This window comes from Microcebus murinus, chromosome 19, assembly GCF_040939455.1.
Source record: "Microcebus murinus isolate Inina chromosome 19, M.murinus_Inina_mat1.0, whole genome shotgun sequence".
Taxonomy (NCBI): domain Eukaryota; kingdom Metazoa; phylum Chordata; class Mammalia; order Primates; family Cheirogaleidae; genus Microcebus; species Microcebus murinus.
Genome location: NC_134122.1, coordinates 30,727,783 through 30,748,776, shown reverse-complemented (window position 1 = coordinate 30,748,776; position 20,994 = coordinate 30,727,783). Strand labels below are relative to the sequence as shown.

At 50.3% G+C, this 20,994-nt stretch overlaps 1 protein-coding gene across 7 annotated transcripts in view; it reads right to left on the bottom strand.

The window, feature by feature from the left end:
* Nucleotides 1–20,994, bottom strand: part of HIP1 (huntingtin interacting protein 1) — a 153,141-nt gene that overhangs the window by 46,408 nt on the left and 85,739 nt on the right. For 4 of the 7 annotated variants that reach the window (XR_001148275.2, XM_012742198.3, XM_012742199.3 and 1 more), the window contains exon 2: nucleotides 2,148–2,211. The exons of 1 other annotated variant lie outside the window; for it this stretch is intronic. Coding sequence is in view for 5 of the 6 variants with exons in the window: in XM_012742198.3 (XP_012597652.2) it covers nucleotides 2,148–2,211 (64 nt within the window). In the remaining variant the exon portion in view is untranslated. Of the gene's footprint in view, nucleotides 1–2,147; nucleotides 2,212–9,509; nucleotides 10,656–20,994 lie in introns of those variants that run through there. 2 more of the 7 variants (XM_012742200.3, XM_012742204.2) reach the window with 2 other exon arrangements.

Here is a 20,994-nt window from a genome sequence, read left to right as displayed (position 1 = left end):
CCAGCGATGGGCACCGTGAGCCTTAAGGACAGCCCTTTACCTGGAACTTTAGGCTTCCTTATTAAGACTCAGGCACAGTGGCATTTAGGACAAAAAGACTTGCTTTAGGTCAGAAACTAATGACTCATCCAGAACACATGTTTTTGGATGTGAAAGGTACCATAAAATTCCTTCCCCAGATAAAATTTTCATTTTGAGAGGGGTAGGCATGCACAGACTTTTGGGTCTGGAAGCCGAAGTCAGCTTTCAGTCTGGGAGTGACTTCTGAAATAATCTGTGGTTCCACCTAAAGCACAGCCCCTCCAGACTAGCAGGAAGCAATGGGGTGGGGAGGCAGCCCAGCCTCCCCTCTCTGACTTTCCCCAAGAGCAGCCGCTAAACAGGAGCAAGGTCAAGTGCAGAGTCGGCCGGGCACATTGACTTTGAAAGAGGCAAGAAGGCCCTTCTATTTCTATGACTTTATAAGCACTTTTATGCCCTCAATTATGTGTCAGGCACTGTAAAAGGCACTCAGGGAGAAAAATAAGAAAATAAAACATAAAAATAAGACTCAGTCCCCGGCTGTCCAGTTAGGCACTGGTGATAAATGAGTGTCTGAACAGCATTTCTGAAGTCAGACTTACTAATGCTTATTCAGTTGGTACCTAGGATAACCGATGAAGAACAAGTGTTTTGTGATATCTTTAGGTATTTAAAACCCTACTGTATGGAGTTCATCTTTTCAGTATTTATCTACCAATTAGAAATTGTGAATCAGAGAGGCTCAAAGAATGTTAGAGTCAGAATGTTCAATCTTTGAAATCTTCTTCAGCCAACTCTTTCATTCAACAGAAAAGTGACCTAAGGTCTCGGAGTGAGCCCAGGAGCTCCAGAGGTGGCATTTCAGAAACTCCTTCCAGGGTCCCTTCCCTCACTGCAGGTAGCCTCCTTTGCAGCGTGGGATGTGGTTCCGCTGCTGCAGGGCTGGCCTCTCTGGGCCCACCCCCCATCCAGAAGAGCACACTGGCCTGTGACAACTGTCTCTCTCTCCACATCCCACCAGACTGATCACAAATGCTTAGCAGACAGGGGTCAGAACTGAGTAATTCCTTCTGAGATAATCTACTGGGCCACTTAAAATAAAGGCTTTTCTTGGTTTGGTCTTAATCACAGCAAGAACAGCAAATGTGACACGGTAAAGCAAGGGGACTGTGCCTTTCTGGGGAAAACAGAGGGAGACGCAGGCAGGCTCACTGCTGGGTGGGGCTGCAGGGTCAGGCCAGAGAGATTCTATAGCCCCCACCCGACAGCAGAGCGCTCATTCCAGCCAAAGCCTCTTGTCACTAAAGGCAAGCTGCTTTCACCCCAGCAAAGAGTGGTTCACATGCCATGCTGGGTGACACTGGGCTTCTCTGGCCATCTACCTTGGAGGGTCTCCTTCAGGGGCTGAGACTGGATGGCTTCAGGACAAGCTGTTCTGGCCTGACTGGCTTTGGCACAGCACCCAACATCCTGGGCAAAAAGGATCTTCCCATTTCGGCTAGACCCCCAGCCCCCACGTGCCTGGAACTCCACTTGGCTCAGCCCAGCACGCAGATGCCCGGGAGCCTCGCTGGCAGCCTCTCCTTCAGCCCTCGGGGTTGAAGCTCATGGACTCCATTCCTCAAGGGTAGATCCCAAGAGCCCCTGCCTCAGCCCCTGCTTAAGGCCAATCACTCACTAAAGCTGAGACTTTGGTTTTTTTTTTTTTTTGCTTTCATGCTCAGAAAAGGAGAGGATCGTGTCACCAGAGGGGTGGTCAATGTGGCCTGTGGGCTAAGTGTGGGAACTGGAGGGCTTTGATGATACAGGTGAAAGTGACTTTCAAGTGACTTAGAGGTTCTGAAAAGCTTAAGTCCGGAGAAGAAGAGCAGGATCTCTGGCAAGTTGAAAGGACTGGGGTGATGGCCTCTTTGGTCCCTGCCACCCTGACGGTCTGTGGTCCCCGCAGCTGGCACTACCCGAGAGCCCGCTGCTGCCCACAGAAGCTGCTCGAACCTGTAGGGCCTGGCCCATGCGGGGGGGGGTACCCCTTCTGCAGCCAAGCAAGGGAGCCTCGCCCTGACCTCAGCCCCCACAATCCGACCCCCCTTTAGGGCCAGTCTTCCAAGCAATGTCCAAAAGGATATTTCTGGCGTGTTTTTCCTTCACAGCCACTTCCTGCGTATTAATGGCCTTATTGATGCTGACAGTCTGAAAAACAAGAGGGAGGGGGAGGGCACAGAAGGGGGAGATGAATAAGCCTCTGAGAGTGGCTGAGACCCTCCCAGACGCCCGCCCCTTTCTCCTCCTCCAATGAGCCTCTGCTGAGCCCCCTGCCCCTCGGAAGGCCAGTCCCTCCGCGGGCACCCAGCTGGGGGCAGAGGTGGGCAGCGCTCCCAGGCCAGCTGGCCGGGCTGTCCTAAGGGAGCGGGCTCCACTGCCTGGCATTGGCTGTGCCCAGCTGCTGCGCCCGCCTGCCACTCACTCCCTTGGCACAACAACATGGCAATTAAAGCCCGCACAAAGAGACGCTTTTCATTCCCCGGGGAAACATTATTTCTCCCGGAGCAGGAGGAAGAGGCACGGAGATCAGGGAGTAGCTATGGCCGGAGACCACCATCCAGACGCTCCCACTCCCCCCTCTAAACCTTCCAGAGCCTTCCCTGGCTGGCCAGGGCCGGCAGTGACTACTACATCTCTTGTTTTCCCACTCTTGGGCATTTTCCAACTCCTAAGCAAATTCCCCTTTACTTCCTTAATTACATCAAAGGACATTAAAAATATTCACTTCTTTCCAGTTGTTTTTAAAAGCATAACCCTCTTTTCAATTTAGCAAAGCACATACGTACACGAATATCATTTGTACAAACACAGAAACAGGACCACACCACGTAGGATGTTTTCTTAAGTACAGGTTTTTTTCCATTTTCTGTTTTGCTCACATCCTTTCCACAGACGCCATTCTACCCCTAACCCATGTTAACAGCCTGTTGTGTATCCTACACACACACACACACATACAGGCACATACACGCACACAAATATCTACACATGGAAGGGGTCAATTCTCCCACCATTCTCTAAAAATGGGATTGTCACATACAGACTTTTCTATATCTTGCTTTTCTCACTTGAAAATAAATATCTCATGGAAAATTCTCCAAGTGGACTGTACAAACTCTAGTTCATTCTTTTTTTTTTTTTTTTTGAGAGAGTCTCGCTTTGTTGCCCAGGCTAGAGTGAGTGCTGTGGTGTCAGCCTAGCTCACAGCAACCTCAATCTCCTGGGCTCAAGCAATCCTTCTGCCTCAGCCTCCCGAGTAGCTGGGACTACAGGCATGTGCCACCATGCCCGGCTAATTTTTTCTATATATATTAGTTGGCCAATTAATTTCTTTCTATTTATAGTAGAGACGGGGTCTCACTCTTGCTCAGGCTGGTTTCGAATTCCTGACCTCGAGCAATCCCACCCGCCTCGGCCTCCCAGAGTGCTACGATTACAGGCGTGAGCCACCGCGCCCGCATCTAGTTCATTCTTTAAGAAGATAACAGATTATTCCTTGGTGTGGGTGGATGTGATTTATACAAGCATTCCCGTACTGGTAGGCAATCAATTTATTTCCAGTGTTTTTCTGCCGCTGAAACCATTATAGTAAACACTCTTATACATAGATCTTTAGTAACTGATGCTTTTGTTTCCAAGGCATAGATTCCTAGGAATGAGATTACGAGGTCAAAGTGAGTTTTTTTTTTTTAAACTTTCATTATGGAAAAGTCCAAACATATACAAATAGGAAGACGGAGTCTAATAAGCCCTCGTATAGCCTCCAGCATGAAACATTATGAGCTTGTGGCCAAATGTTTCCAATGAAGGAGGGGTGAGCAAACATTTTCTGTAAAGAGCCTGTTGGTAAGTATTTTAGGCTGTGCAGGCCACAGGGTCTCCACTGAAGCTATTCAACTCTGCCTTGTGGCTCAAAAGCCACTTTAGCTGAGGCTAGATGAACATGTAAATTAATGAGGGGGCTAGATTCCACTAAACTATTTTCAAAGCCAAGTGGCAGGTCTGGTTTTGGCCTGTGGCTGACTCTCAGCTCTACACCAATCAGCCACCAACCCCCGTATTCCTGGATTATTTGAAGAAATCCCAAACAATATAACATTTGACCAGCAAATATTTCAGTATGAACTCGAAAAAACAAACAAAAAACCCCCCCAACTCTTTCAAAATTAACAACAATACTATGACCACACTTAAAATTTTAAAGATAACTCCTTGATATTATCAAATAGCTTAGTTAGTATTTGCATTCACATTTTTTCTTTTGGTATTCTAATGAGAATCCACATTTAAAATGTTAAAGATAACTCCTTAATATTATCAAATAGCTTAGTATTTGCATTCACATTTTTTCTTTTGGTATTCTAATTAGGATCCAAATAAAGTTGCCTTTATTTAAATCTTAGTTTCTAAAAAGGATCTAGTGATTACAGTTTCCACTGACAATGTACAAATGCATCCTCACCAACAACAGGGGTTGGGGCTTCTTTTATTTAACAATCCTTGCTGATCTTATGGGTATAGTGACATTTCATCATTGCTTTAATTTGTATTTCCCTGACTGCTAGTGAGTTTGCGCATTTTCTATGTTCATGTAGTTGTTGACAGCTTTACAGAATTAAGAATGTCCATCCTATCTTTTATAGCTTCTAGGTTTAGGTAATGTTTCTCATGCCTCTAGATCAGGCGTCCTCAAACTACGGCCCGAGGGCCACATGCGGCCTGCCGAGGACATTTATCCGGCCAGCTAGTGTTTTTGCCACCGCTGCCTGTCCTGCTTAGCAGCCAACTTGGCCTGGGCCCACAATGCGCATGTGTGGAATGTGTACTCTCCAATGGCCCTCCAATGGTCTGAGGGACAGTGAACTGGCCCCCTGTTTAAAAAGTTTGAGGACCCCTGCTCTAGATTATGCTGATTGACTCTTACATTTTCTTCTAAGTGTTTTATGATTATTATTTACATTTCAGTCTTTATCTGTAATATATATGTGCATACACACACACACACACACACACATATTTGGTTTATATAACTTTTTGGATGTTTCTTAAGTCCCTTCCTTTTTCCACGTTTTTTCTTCTCCCTATCAGACTTGACTTTTAAACAGTTCAAGGTCTGCTGTGGTTTGAACTGTATCTCCCCAGAAAAGATTTGTTCAAGTAAAACCATGCCCCCCCCCCCAGACCTATGGATGTAATCTTACTTGGAAATGGGGCATTTGCAGATGGAATCAGTTAAGAGAGGTCATAATGGAGTAGGGTGGGCCCCTAATGTATTATAATGACTGATATTCCTAAAAGAAGATATGGGGACACAGAAACACACAGGGAGGACACCATGGGAAGACAGAGGCAGAGATGAATGATGCGTCTACAAGCCAAGGACTGCTGGGGATTGCACAGCAGTCACCAGAAGCTAAAGAGAGACAAAGGAGTCTTTCCTCAAGCCTTTAAAGAGAGCGTAGCCCTGGTGACACAGTTCTAGCCTCCAGAGCAGTAACAATGGACCTGTTGTTTTAAGCCACCTAGTTTGTGGAAATTCATTATAGCAGCCCCAGGACACTAACACAGGGTCCTTTCCCCGTCAGACGGGGTCCTCAAGAACCAGACCAACCTGGGGCACACAGTATCACCATTCCCTTTCCTGCAGATTTCTGCAGGTGCATTACAGCCACGTCTGCAGCCTCGTTTAAATCCTTTTCTTCCCCTGGCACCAGGACAATGGTCAGATTCCGGCTGCAGACAGACTGCTGGGCAAAGTCATCACATTTACTGAGCCCTTAAAGGTTGCCTGCAGTCGGAAAGGAATATTAAGGAACATAAAAATGTAAAAGCACAACAAGAGATCCGAATCCAGTAAGGTGCTGCATGGCACACTGTCAATTCTGGGGGATTGGTGGAGCCGCTCAGGAATGCAGCCATGAGGAAGAAGAGAAAACCATGCAGCTGCAAGCACTAGAAACTGCTGCAGGGCCTCCAGGGAGGACCTGTGACGGACGGGATTTAGATTTACCCCATAAATGTTTGTTTATACTACCTGACCAATTGCCCAAGCCTGTGGTCATTATCAGTCTTACTCACAAAATCAAAAATATCTTAAAATTCCCTTAAGCAACATAAAATAATGCACCATGCATTTGTAACTATAGATTCTCTCTGTGTGTGCATCTGAATATTGGAAAAGTTCTGCGCTGTACATGTTGAAAGAAGAGAGGAATCCCTTTAAACTGAGATGCTGCTCAGGGAAGACTTCTTAGAGGAAGAAGGGGGCCACTTGTCCCAGGTAACTGTCCCCTGCAATTTACCTACTTCTCTTGTTTGTGCATCAGAAGTCTGGGGGCACTTAGGGACTGCTGCTCAGAAAGGCTGAGAAACTTGCCCACAGCCATACTGTTTGGTTCCAAGCCTGGAACCACCTTGACAGTTCGGTGCTGTGGAGGGGCTTGCAGGAGACTGGGTCCAGGCAGGGGACACAGAGGACAGGCCCTCCAGGCAGAGAGAGTGGCTCAGGCAAAGCACGGAGCGAGCAGGCTGGGGTGCGGAGAGAACGGGAGAAGCCAGAAAGGAGGTTAAGCGGGGTGTGGAAGGCCAGTGGGCTTCCGGGCAGCAGCGGGAAGGGGTGGCAGCAGCAGCCGTGAGAGCTGGAGCAGAGCTGGGGGGGGGGGGGGCGACAGGGGTGCCTGGAAGCAGGGAGTCTTGAGGAGGGAAGCTCTGGAATAGCGCAGAAGTAGGAATGAAGGAACCCAAATGATGGAAGTGAGAATGGAAAGAATGCTCTATCACATGGGCTGTGACATGAACTTCAGCAGGATTGGCGGGCAGGACCTCCCGGCCACAGGGACACAGCAGAGGGAAGCAGTGACGGTCCATCAGAGATGCTGCAGAGACTCTGAACCTAGACGAGGGCTCTGAACCTAAGCCGGGGGAGACACTGTGAGCAAAGGACCTGAAGGAACAAAGAACAGCGAGGCCAGGAAGGTTTGGGGTACGAAACAGCCATTTTTAAAAGAATGAGGACGTGAACTAGCAGTAGCAGTGGTTATAATCATCTAGATGATGGCAGCTAACGAGTGCCATGTCCTCTTCCCTCCCTACCAGGCCTGTGCTAACCGGGCCTACGACTTATCTCACCGAAAGTCTCCTGACTCTACAACCTATCCCCAGGGGAGCATTAGTATTAATCATCTCCATTCTACAGAGGAGGAAACTGAGGCTTAGAAAAGCTAAGTCAACTGCCTGCGGCCACTCCATCCGCAAGGGCAGGGCAGTGTGGCTGTCCAGCCCAGGCTGCGGTCACAGTCTTGGCACTAGACGTGGCCCTCTATACCCAAGAGACGCAATCAGAATCTCAGCAATTTCCACGGACAGGAGAAATGAGTTAAACTTCACAAGACGGAATCCAGTAGGTATAAAGAAAATGTTCTATATTTAGGTCTAAACTCACTGGCACAGGGGAGCTGTGACTCAAAGCAGCACTTGCGAAAATGACGTAGGCATTTTACTTGGCCGCTAACTTATTATAAGCAACATTTCAATGAGGTTGATGAAAATGCAAGTCTGATCTCCCCGGATGCATTAAAAGGAGTACCGTGTTCGGAATGAGGGAGGGTATGGTTCTAATTCTCTACCCAGATCGGGGCCCATGCAAAACATGATTCAGTTTTAGGCTGTATACACTATAAAGGAAACTAACAAACAGGTGGAACCACTTCCAAAAGAGAGAGACCTGGATTGGGATGGACCTGCAATCTGAAGAAAACTTACAGGCCTTGGAATGTCAGACACTGTACAGGAACATCGATATTCTGAAGAGTGGTCATATGTACACAGGAACAACCCTAGAGGATCAAACCTAGACCAATGGGTAGAAGTATAAGGAGGCAATTTCTGGAAAAACCTAAAGCTGTCTCATGAAAGAGACTTCTGGCTGGTAATCTAAGCACTCTGGGAGGCTGAGGTGGGAGGATCGCTTGAGCTCAGGAGTTCCAGACCAGCCTGAGCAAGAGCGAGACCCCATCTCTACTAAAAATAGAAAACTTAGCTGGGTGTGGTGGTGCACTCCTATAGCCCCAGCTACTCGGGAGCTGAGGCAGAAGGATTGCTTGAGCCCAGGAGTTTGAGGTTGCTGTGAGCTAGGTCCCTGCTAGGACCAGTTTCCTGTTGCACTCTAGCCCAGGCAACAGAGCAAGACTCTGTCTCAAAAAAAAAAAAAGAGGGAAAGAATTCCTCATCATAAGAAGAATACAGGCAGAGGGAGGCAACATTCACTCTGGGCTATTAGGAAAAAGACTGATAGACTCAGGTTGGATTAGATGGCTTCTAGGTCCCTTCCCGTTTTTAGACTCTGTAAAGGCCCATCAGATGATAGAGGGCCCTGGATATCAGGCCAAGGAACTATGATCTGATGGGTACTGGGGATCCACAGAAGGCTCTTGAGCAGGGGAGGGCCCTGATACAAAGGATCCTCCATCCTCCTTTATGAGGAGTTACTTCTTCAGTGCTCTGACTAAGGAAAGTATGGAACACCCTGGGAGTCACTGTCTCCCAGTATGAGTCCAGGACAACTGACAAGGGCCTAGCCTAGCACCGCGTTATGGAAGGAAGTTTCTTCCTATTCCAACAGCTACAAGGCATCTGCAAGCTCTGCCTGCCCTTGCCAGGACTGCCCTGAGCCCTTCTCCTGCAGCTGGGATAGGCTCACGAGAACTCCCGCTAACTGCAGGCACTGTGCCCGAAGTCCTCCAAGCAACCCTTCACCACAGTGGCCGCACCCGGGAGGCAGAGTCCACCCCATGGTTGTGGGCTCACTGGCCAGTTTCTGGGGCCAGGCTTCTCAGGGCTCAGAGACACAGAGGCAGGGCCGAGCCTCCGTATTCTGGGCTGTTTAAGGCAAGCTGTGTGTCCCCCAGGGGCCTTGCAATGCCAGGCATAATGTGGGTGTCAGGGCAGACGTTCCCTACTAGGACCAGTTTCCTGTTGCCGACATCATACTTTGTGCCTGGGATGCCCCATCTGACGTCACATTTGCCTCTGCATCTTTCTACGTTCCAAACCCTGCCCCTTCCTCAGGCACAGACATTTACACCTTTTTTTAGATTCCAAGCCACTCAAGCCGATAATGCATTTTTCTTTCTTTCTTTTTTTTTTAAATTCCTATTTCTGTCCATGTCTTTGACGCTGAGTATATATATTCCTTTCCCACCCCACCCAGATTAAAATCCCGAGGGCAGGGACCCTGCCATCTCCTCCCCCGTGGGTCCACAGACAAAGCTAAAGAGCAACAGGTGGTGACTCACAGTCTCTTGAGAAAATCTAGTCCCTTCCTCCCAGCCCCACGCTCTCTCTGAGGGAATCGTTCCGTTCTGAACTGTTCCAGGCCCATCCACAGGCCAAGGCCTGGGGTCCCCTTCCAGGGCCGAGGGTGGGAAGTTCGGGGCTCATTGTCTCACCTCGGGAGGGGGCTCTGGGTTAGAGAACATCCTCTGAGAACAGGCTGTTCTCCAGATTTCCCTGGAGTCACACAGGACCTACGACCAGGCAGTGTCTCCCCTGAAAGAGCGGCATTGTACGGCACTTCCTGACCCAGCTGGCCCTCGTGCCCCCAGTGGTTCCGGAGAGCCAATTATCAGCAGGCACCGCAGGAAGGACGGCTTTCTCCCAGCCCCTCTTCCTCCCTGCCCAGCCCTCCCCATCCTCTGCTCCCTAGGCCGGCCCAGCCGGGCTCCGGCCAATGAGAAAACTCCAGGCCTTGCTTGTGCAGGGAGCAGGGCCCGCTGGCCTGCGAGGGCCAGCTGGGCACTGTCCGGTCACACACACAGCTCTTGGCGGGGGCCCAGGCCTTGGGCTGCCAAGGCCAAGCTGGCTCGCAAAGGCCCAAGGCAGGGGCAGGCACAGAGGATGTGCCCCAGGTGGGGGTGGCGGGTCCCAAAGCCAGGGGCCTGAGGAAGGCCCACCCCAGCACCTGGGGACCCACAGCGTCTTACACCTCATCAGGTCTTGGAAGCCTGCAGTAAAAAGCCCAGGGAGGTGGCCCAGTCAACACCTAGGATTTGGCCTGGGCCCTCCTCCTCCTCCCACCCCAGCCTGCGTTCCTGCCACAGCTTCCGGCATCTGTCAACCAATATCATCCCATTCGGGGTGGAAAGAATCTTCCCCAAGTGCCTGATCCTGAGGCACACTCAGGGCACAAAGGGGACGCTTCTGGGGAGTGACAAGGCCAGCAGTGAAGGAGGGTGGGGTGAGGTACTTTTGGAGAAAGACTGAACACAAAAGCCCGCTGTGGACACCTGCAAGCGAATGTTTATAGCAGCACAATTCATAATTGCAAGGCTATAGAAACAGCCCAAGTGCCCATCAATCTAAGAATGGATTAATAAAATGTGGTATATGTATACCATGGAGTACTATTCAGCTCTAAGAAACAACGGTGATATAACACATCTTATATTTTCCTGGTTAGAGCTGGAACCCATACTACTAAGTGAAGTATCCCAAGAATGGAAAAACAAGCACCACATATACTCACCAGCAAATTGGTATTAACTGAGCAGCACCTAAGTGGACACATAGGTACTACAGTAATAGGGTATTGGGCAGGTGGGAGGGGGGAGGGCATATCCATACATAATGAGTGAGATGTGCACCATCTAGGGGATGGTCATGCTGGAAACTCAGACTTGTGGGGGGAGGGGGAGAAAGGGCATTTATTGAAACCTTAAAATCTGTACCCCCATAATATGCCGAAATAAAAAAAAAAAAAAGGGAAAAAAAAAAAAAAGCCCACTGTGGCAGGTCACAGTACAGGTGACGGCAGCTTAGGGTAACTGCCTAGACCTCGCACCTGAGCTAGGAAGACAGGGATCATTTGGAACCAAGTGGAGACCAGGCAAGCCTGGGACAATAAAGGGACAGGTGAGGCACAGGAGGCCAAACATGCGCCCTGCCTTGGGGACCATCAGTACTTGGCTGGACTGCTCTGGTCCCACCTGTGACACTGGCATTTGGTGTGACATCAGCCTCTTTTTAATCTCTGATCAGAAAAAAATAATAATAGAGCAATTGTCACCAGATTAGCAGCAATTGCCGCAGGCCCTCACAGCACCCTCCACCCAGGCACTGCACTGGGAACTTGCTCTGATCCTCCTTCAGGCCCTGGGGGGCAGGTCATCTTTTTTTTTTTTTTTTCAGACAGAGTCTCACCCTGTTGCCCTGAGTAGAGTGCCCTGGCGTCAGCCTAGCTCACAGCAACCTCCAACTCCAGGGCTCAAGCGATCCTCCTGCCTCAGCCAACACGCCCAGCTAATTTTTGTATTTTTAGTAGAGACGGGGTCTTGTTCTTGCTCAGGCTAATCTTGGACTCCTGATCTCAAGTGCTCCTCCCACCTCAGCCTCCCAGAGTGCTAGGATCATAGGCATGAGCCACCATGCCCAGCCAAGGGGGCAGGTCATCTGACCCCCTACTTTCCAAGTCAAGCTGCCCAAAGCAACACAGGCAGTTAGAAATGGAATCAGAATTCAAGTCCAGCTCCACCTGAGAGGACCCCTCTTCCCATACTGTGTCGCCCTCAGTAGCCCCCACCTTACTGTCTGCCACACCTTCTTCCCCACCACTGCCGGCTCCCTTGGTTTCTCTGGGGGCCGGTCCCCAGGTCTCTACCTGCCTACATTCGCTCCTTAGTGATCTCACCTAGGCCACGGCTTTGAACTCTTAACTTCCGGCACTGGCACACCCACCTTACTTCCCTCCCAGTCTCCCTAATCTCACTGCACCAGTTGTTCACCCTCAAACGCCTCCAAGCCACCCTTGTTCACTCACTGTCCTTGCTCCCAAGCTCCCACGCAGTCCATCCGCACAGCTGTCCGTTCTGCCTCCCAAATCCTTCTACTTCTCACCACCTCCACTCAAGCCCAACCCCTGCATGTCCCCACTGGGCCACTGAGACAGCTGCCCAAACGGAGGCCCTTCCCAAGCCACTCTCCACCCAGCAGCCAGAAGGATCCTTATAGCACGTGCTCGAGGTCACACCTCCCTGCTTCGGGAGCCCTCTGCGCATGTGGAAGGCAGTGTGCACTCCCGTGACAGCCTGTAAGGCCTCTAGAAGCAGCAACGCCCATCCCCCTCCTAAAGCCCAGCATGCTGGCTGCCCTTTTGTTCCTCGAACGTTTTTAATTCCTTCCCTCTCTCCCTGATGTCCCATATACCTGGAATGGTCCCCCCCCTTCTTAGCAAGGCTGGATTTTCCTCCTCCTTCAGGCTGTTCAAACACCACCTCTTGAGCAGCCTCTCTGGGCCGCCTAACCTAAAGCACCTCTCCACCCCCTGCCTGCACTATCATCACAACTCACAGCCACCCTGCTTTGAGCCCATAGAGGCCCTCACCGCAGTCTGAAATGCCCTTGTTTCTTCATTTGCTTGTTGTCAGTCTGTCTGTCCTCATAAGAACGTGGGCTCCATGAGGTCGCGGACCTTGCTGCCTGCTATTCCCCATGTGCACACCATGCCTGGCACGCAGACAGGCTAGTGGATGAAGGACCACCCTTCCCAGTGCTCTCCAAACAGACATCCTCATCAGCTCTTGTCACCTTGTCTGCCTCGCACGACCATGCCCCTGGACACCCTTACCTTCCCCAAGTCACATCTCTTTTTCTCTTAATTCAAAATCTTGCTGATATTTAAGTGCAAGCTGCTCTAACTAACAACATTCAGTTGTTCTTTCTCATACTTCTTTATTTAGGGAGGCTTCACATAGCTAAACGCTTTGCTTTGACTACATGTTTTTATAAAAGGTATTTGCTATGGGGCTGGGTACAGCGGCTCATGCCTGTAATCCTAGCACTCTGGGAGGCTGAGGCAAGAGGATGGCTTGAGGCCATGAGTTTGAGACCAGCCTGAACAAGAGTGAGACATCGTCTCTATAAAAAACAGAAAAATTAGCCTGGTGTGGTGGTACGCACAACTGTAGTCCCAGCTACTCAGGAGGCTGAGGCAGGAGGATCATCTGAGCCCAGGAGTTTGAGGTTGCTGTGAGCTATGATGATGCCACTGTACTCTAGCTTGAGCGACAGAGCAAGGCCCTATCTCAATTAAAAAAAAAAGGGTATTTGCTATGGACTGCACTGTGCCCTTCTCAAAGTCATACACTGAAGCCCTAAGCCCCAATGTAATGGCATTTGAAGGTGGGGCCTTCAGGAGGTAATTATGTTCAGGTGAGGTCTTGAGGGTGGGGCCCCCATGATGGAAGTGGTGCCCGTATAAGGACATACATGTCTCTCTCCCCACGTGTGAGGACGCAGCAAGGAGGCAGCTGTCTACGGGCCAGGAAGGGGGTCCTCGCTGGGAAACCAAACTGGCTCATACCTTGATCTTGGACTTCCCAGCCTCCAGGACCATGAGAAACAGTGTGTGTTGTTTAAGCCACCCAGTCTATGGTATTTTGTTACATCAGCCCAAGCTATTAATAATATAGTATTTTAAATCCCTTTTTAGTATTTTGTTTGCCTTATCTGCTTCATAAACTGGGAACCATTGAAACTAGGACCATCTCTCTCCCTTTCTGCCTCTCTAAAGCCCCCAAACATCCTCTGGCTTCTGGATGGGTGGTGAGTAACTGGTGTGAGTCAGGAAGATTTCAAGAGTTAGCAAAAAGAAGATAAGATGCATTAATAAAGTTGAGAAGATTGGAAAATGCAAATCACTCCTGCAATCAACGGGGTGTACAAACCTGTTTTTGGAGGAGGGCAACCGGGACTGGGAAGCACTTGTACGAGCTGAAGAAACAAGAGTGTTCAAGTTGGAAAACACAGGCGGAAGCACCCAGTCTCTCCACAGACGGATGGATACCCACGACGTGGGCTAGACATACAAGGGAATGTTATGTAGTCTTAAAAAGGAAGGCGATCTTGACATGCTACAACACGGATGAACGTTGAGGACGTGACTCTAAGTGAAATAAGCCAGTCACAAAAGGACAAAGACTGTACGATTCCACTTACGTGAGGTCTCCAGAAAAGTCAATCACATAGAGACAGAGAGGTAAGCGGTGGATGCCAGGGGCTGGGGGAAAGGGGGTGCTGGTTAGTGTTTAATGGGGACAGAGTTTCAGTTTAGGAAGATGAAAAAGTTATGGAAATGGATGGTGGTGATGGTTATATAACAATGTGAATATACTTAATGTCACTGCACTGTACTCTTAAAAATGGTTAAAATAGTAAATTTTATGGTATGTATATTTTGCCACAATAAAAACACATAAGCACACACACAAAAGTGAAGTACTGATGTATGCTACAAGGTAGCATATATCAAAAACATGCTAAGTGAAAGACGCCAGACATAAAATGGGACCTGGGGTATGATTCTACTTGTATGAAATGTGCAGAACAGGCAGGACCACAGAGACAGAAGGCAGACTGGGGTCCCGCAGGAGGGGGCTGGGGAATGACTGCTCAGTGGGTACAAGGTTTCCTTTTTGGAGTAAGGAAAATGTTCCAAAACTAAACATTTGTGATGGTTGCACAATATAGTGAATATACCAAAATTATACACTTCAAATTGTTATGATAGTGAATTTCATGTTATGTATATTTCATCACAATAAAAAACCAATGGAAAACGCTGAGAAATTGTGATTTTACTGAATACCCTACATACGCAGGGCAGGGCCTCCATACAGGCATTATTAACACATTTGCCATACACAACCCCAGGAGGGCCTTGCACAGGCTGTGACGGGCAGCCGTGCACCTGGACATGGCCATCTGGATGTGGGCTCCGTGCCAGATGCTGCCAGAGTGCAGACCTTGTCCTGAAAGGGTTAACTGTTGACAAGGAGACAAAGACCATCCATCCTCCTCCTCCCCGTTCTTTCCTTCCTTCTCCTCTGACTATGCAATTTCAAAAGTACTTTAGGAAGAAGAGAACCAGTATGGGTGTAAAAGTCACTTCTGCCTATGAGTCTATGTGTAGCACAGAATAATGAATAGTGTCAGAAAGCTAAACAGACAAGGAGATGAAGCTTCCAGAACATGTGTAGGACACCCCAAAGCGCTGTCTTATAACATGAGAAGCAAAAGGAAAAAGGAAGGGACGGGCATGCTGCTTAAAAGCTAAAGCTAATGAAGAGGACACACTCTGATTTTGCTTTTGTCTTTTCTGTTCAGAATGATCTTTGAACTGCAAAAGGCAGGAAAAACACTGCCTTTAAAGAACCCAAAGCCAAGGTAAGTTCGGAGACTGTAGGAGCCCCCGGGACTGAGTGACTAGGGTAAGAAACATACAGTACAAGGGATTGAGAGAGAGCGAAGGTGATGAACAAGCCACTATCCAGGATCATGGCGGGATTGCGGAGAGAGAGGTACCCAAAGACTACACGTGGGTGAGGACAACTGGGATTTGCCAGAGGGAAGAAGGTGAAACTCTACACATTACCCATGAGATTCCAGAAAGAAAAGATGGCACCCCGATGTCACTAGGAGCCAGCATGTGTTCAGGGAAACAAGACATGCGAGACTGGCCTTGTTTCCTTGTGAGATTCTAGAACAGTGTTCCATGAAAACAAAACAGACATGGTGTGTGTCTGAATCTCCACCGTCGAGACATGTAACAAAGTCTCTTGTAACATCCTTGTAGACAAGAATGAGAACCCACAGCCCACCAAGGGTTGCAAACCACTGACTGCCAGCCACACCTGGCCTGTTTGTGTATGGCCTGTGAGCTAGGATTGGTTTTTACAGTTTTTAAAGGGAGGAGGAGGAGGGGAAAGAGGAGGTCAGAGAAGCAGCAGCAGCAGAAAGCCACAAAGCCAAAACATTTATTATACTGCCCTTTGTAGAAAAACTCTGCCAGCCCCTGCATTAGACAGGGAGGTCTGTGGCGTTGGTGTCTACACTTACAGGTGCTGGCTACCTGCCACCATCACCTTGGGGATAAGGTTTGCTGGCGGCCCAGGCCTGTGTCCTCCTCCCTGTGTTTACCAGGGAGGGCGTATGTAGGGCACAGTGATTGATCTAATCGATGCTGGGAGCAACGGCATCTGCACTTGGATGAGACTCACAGAGAATGACCATGGGTGGAAACCAGCAGGAATACACTGGGCCCAGCTGCAGAGTCACACAGCAGAACAGGTGAAAAGGGCTGACTGAGGGCTCCAATGATGGCTCCCAGTAAGTACCTTGATTAACAGTATGACTTGGCCACCGTAATAAGATACAATTTAAGAGGCTAATTTCATTTAGAGCTACAACGACTCAACTGTATTACCGAGAGCAAGAGCCAATCTTTGGTTTTCCAGCTTTCCACCACACTCAGGGTACTGATCCATCCTACCACGTGCCAGAGACTTGGCAGGGCCCCGAATTATGGACTCAGCTCTGGGCACCACTTTGGATGGTGACCCACTGAAGGTCAGATAAAACAGAAATGGGGAGGGGGAGGAGGAGGAGGAGGAGGAAGGCCACAGGGGGCTTCAAATATCTCATTTCCCAATGCCTGTAAGATATAAAATCTTCAGGGCTAGAACGGTTACCCTTGAGTGAGAATTAAAGGCAGCCAGGTTCTGTGTTCATCGCATCCCCAAACTAGAAACGCCTCCAGTGTCCTTCACCTACCTGGTGAACGGGTCAGCGACAGCAACAGCCACGCCACGGGTGCCGCTCCGCAATGAAAAGGCACCAACTATTGATTCACGTAACAACATGGGGGAATCTCAAAAGCTTTGTCAAGCGAGAGAAGCCAGACTCACAGGTCACACGCTTTGCGATTCAGAACTCTAGGAACAGGAAACAGATCAGCAGGTGCCTGGGGCAGGGGCGGGGAAGGGGCTGACTACACAGGGATTCCAGGGAATTCTGGGGGTGATGGAATCATCCTAAATCTTCACTGTATACGATTTACCTAACTGTATGTGACTGTCAAAGCTCACACCTGTAATCCTAGCACTCTGGGAGTGCCAAGGCGGGAAGATCGCTTGAGGTCAGGAGTTCGAGACCAGTCTGAGCAAGAGCAAGACCCCGTCTCTACTAAAAATAGAATAATTAGCCAGGAGCGGTGGTGTGTGTGCCTGTAGTCCTAGCTACTTGGGAAATTGAGGCAGGAGAATTGCTTGAGCCTGGGAGTTTAAGGTTGCTGTGAGTTAGGCCGACACCACAGCACCCTAGCCTGGGCAATACGGTGAGACTCTTGTCTTAAAAACAAACAAAAAACGCTCATAGAACTGTGCACTAATGAAATGGTAGATTTTGCTGCATGTATATTGTACCACAATGAACCTGGCTTTCAAAATGAAGCAGCCAGGTTTAGTGAGAGGTGGACAAGGACACTTTGGAAGGAGGACCCTGATGCCTGGCCTGGGCTGGAGGTGTCTGGCCACTGGAGAGTGTTTACACAAGATGTGAACTCTCGACCCTCTGATCCCGTGCTCTGGGCCCTCACGATTCGTCCCTCTGCTCCTAAACTTCATCCAACCGATATTTCAGCAGGGCCTGCTACATGCCAGACGCAGGTTCAGGCACTCGACACAGCAGTGAACAGACACAAGCTCTCACAGGACACACATTCTAGCAGGGGAGGCAGGCCACCAACAGAACAAGCGAGCAGGGCACATTAGAGGATGACAGGGGGTTCAGAGAACAAGTGAACAAAGGGACGGAGTGTGCGTGTGGGGGCTGGACGGCTGCAATTTTCCATGGGGTGGTCAGGGAAGACCTCCCCAGTGAGGTCACATCTGAGCAGGGCTCTCAAGGAAGTGAGGATAGACCCAGGAGGATATCGGGGAACAGCATTTACAGCAGAGGGAACAGCAAGAAACCAGCAGGGCTGGAGCAGAGTTGAGACGATGGCAGAGCAGCAGACAGATGCCACGGGGCCTCGTGGGCTACTATAGAACTTAAAGCAGAGAGGCATGAGCTGGCTTTTTTAAAAAAGGACTACTCCAGCTGCTGTGCTGAGAATAGACAGCAGGAGGACACAGGGGGGACAATGTGCCGACTGTTACAGTAATCCAGGTCAGGCAGGCGGTGGCTGGGGCTGGGACAGTGGTGGAGGAGGGGTGGGAAAAGGAGCAGCATGTGGGATCTGCTGATGGTTTGGACGTGGGGTGTGAGAAGAAGTGAGGAATCAAGGATACAACCAAGGGATCGGGTTTTTTTTTTTTTTGCCTTAGCAACAGAAGGCTGAGACTGCCGCGTATGGAGCAGGGAAGAAGCAGGTCTGTGGGGAGGGCCAGGAATTGGCTCTGCCTGTGATTAAGTTTGAGATGCTTACTGGGCATCTGCAATGGTCTCAATGCTTGTAGATCCCCCAAATCCTATGCTGAAACCTAATCTCCAATGCAACAGTATTAAGGGGTGGGGTCTTTAGGAGGTGATTAGGTCATGAGGGCTTTCGTGGGATTACTGCCCCTATAATGAGGCCTGAGGGTGTTTGCCCCTCGTACTTCGTGAGGATGCAGCTAGAGGGTGCCATCTATGAAGCACAGCGCGAGCCCCCCCAGACGCCAAATCTGCAAGTGCCTTGACCTTGGACTTCCCAGCCCCCAGAAGTGTGAGCAATACATTTCTGCTGTGTGTACATTACCCAGTCTCAGGTATTTTGTTACAGAAACCTGAACAGACTAAGAGCAACCCATTAGGTAGGCAGCTGGGAAGATGGGGAGTGGGTCCGGCTGGACATAGAGATTTGGAAGTTAGCCATTTGGAGAAGGCATTAAAGCTGTAAGCTGAATATCACCTAGGGGATGTCATTAAAAAGGAGAAGAGCCCCAGATGGGGCCCGCGACATCCCAACCAAGTTGGGGAGCTGAGGAGGAACCAGGAAAGAGACTGGCAGGTGGGGACTCAGAATGTGCTTCAAGCCAGAGAGAGAGGCCAACTGCGGCAAACGGTGCTGCAGGGTGAGATGAGAACCGAGAGTCAGCCATGGCCCAGGACAAGGATGTCACCGGTGACCTAGGTAAGACCCGGCACAGGTGAGTGACAGAGGCAAAGCCTGAGGGGGAGGGTTAGCAGAGAATGCCAGGAGAGAAATGGGGACATAGTCGGCATGACATGGGCATCCCTCCCGCCCACGCCCAGGGATGGGGCTCCTGGGACGTCCGGCAGCTCCTCGTCCCTCTCCTTCCAGACCCTCCCACGGGCCGTTCCACTGGGAATGGCAGCCCCACGAGGGTGCTCCATCCCTAGACAGGGTCAGTGCGACGAGGACAGGCACGGACAGGCATGGCATCTTTTCAGATTGAGGGTGGAGGGGCTGCAAAGACTGTCTCTTCTGTCAGAGACACTGTCTCTCTGAAAACGATCCAGGACGCTCATAAACCCATAGAAAAGCCATCTCCGCTTCCACACAAGACCCCTCTCCCTTCTGCGCCCTCATTCCTGCCCCAAGTCTCCCCTTCAGCCACGGTTACGATTTCTGGAAGGGACAAAAAGCACATGCAGGGGGCGGGAGCAGCTGTGCTCCTGGGTGTTCCTCCATGCCAGACACCGGGCAGCGCCGTCTGCCAGGGCCTTCTCGGGTCACCTGCCATCAGCTGCACTGCCCATCCCTGAACATCCCCTATACTCTTGCTTCCTCTGCTGCTAACACTGGGAGATCCCCCGTGGTGTCCCCCAAAGCCCCCAGAACTTTCCCTACAGGCTCTGAATCAGGCCATTCAGTGCAAGGTCGGCTGATGGCATGAGGGGAACCCCCTGTTCCCCACTGACCATTGTTGCCATCTGCCTGGAGAGGAAGCCAGCACCTCTGTCTGTCTGTCTGCCATCTCCACGGCTCCAGCCCTACTGCCCTGAGCCCCTGCAGCCAGGTCGTCCTGTCACAGCCTTAGGCAAAGATCGCCATGTCGCCTGCAATTTTGTCCCAACCTTAACCCCAATGCCCATGTTGCCCACTGACTTGAGCAGACTGGTTTCCTGTGTGGGTCTTCCTTTCCCCGTAGGCCAGCTGCCTCTCTCCCCCACAAGACAACTTCTGTGACAACCCATAGGGTGCCCATTTAGGCCTTCAGATGGCCCCCGAGTGTCGGGCATGGGGCAAGGTACTCAGACACCGGGCTTAGAGAAAAGGAGAAGCCAGCCCATTTCCCCTTGCCCCACCCGCGGGAAGCCCTGGCTTTGAAAGGGACCCCTCCCTCATGATGCTTCTTCTCTCATATTAAAGGAAGCCTCAGTTCCGCTTCCCCAACACCCTAAACTGCAATGTCACGTTCACGGGTATTGCACCAGAGGAGCTCATTCATCATGGCTGCTCGTTGGGCAAGTCGCCCTGCCTAGAAAGCTAGGCCTTGGGCAAGCCCTTCAGACATATCCTGATCCTTCCGTATTCACTGAGCCAGGCTGGTGTGGCCTTTGGCGATGCACCGTCAGAATTACTGGGGAAAGGCTTCCAGATGGACAGCACTTCCACAAGAGTTGGGCTGTTCCCTTCCCCAAGCCACCAGCATTGCCCAACTTCCTCTGCTCCCCTCCACCCAGCTCTCTCACCATGAGGTTAGCTTTGTCTCTTCTCTTTTTTTGAGAGAGAGACTCTTGCTCAGTTGCCCCGAGTAGAGTGAAGTGGTGTCACCATAACTCACTGCAACCTCCAACTCCTGGGCTCGAGCAATCCTCCTGCTCCAGCCTCCCTAGTAGCTGGACTACAGGCGCACACCACCAGGCCCAGCTGATTTTTCTATTTTTAGTAGTGACAGGGTCTCACTCTTGCTCAGGCTGGTCTTGAACTCCTAAGCTCAAGCGATCCTCCCACCTCAGCCTCCCAGAGCACTAGAATTACAGGTGTGAGCCCTGGTGCCCTCCTCTTCTCTTTCAGTGATACATAGCAGCTTTTCTCCGAGGATCTCAAGATGCAAGGCAGGGGTGGCACCTGGTTGACAGGTACTGCCCAGCCGAGGAACCACCCCTTGCCCAGCTCTGTCCATCTCCCAGGGCCCCATACCTAAGAGTGAT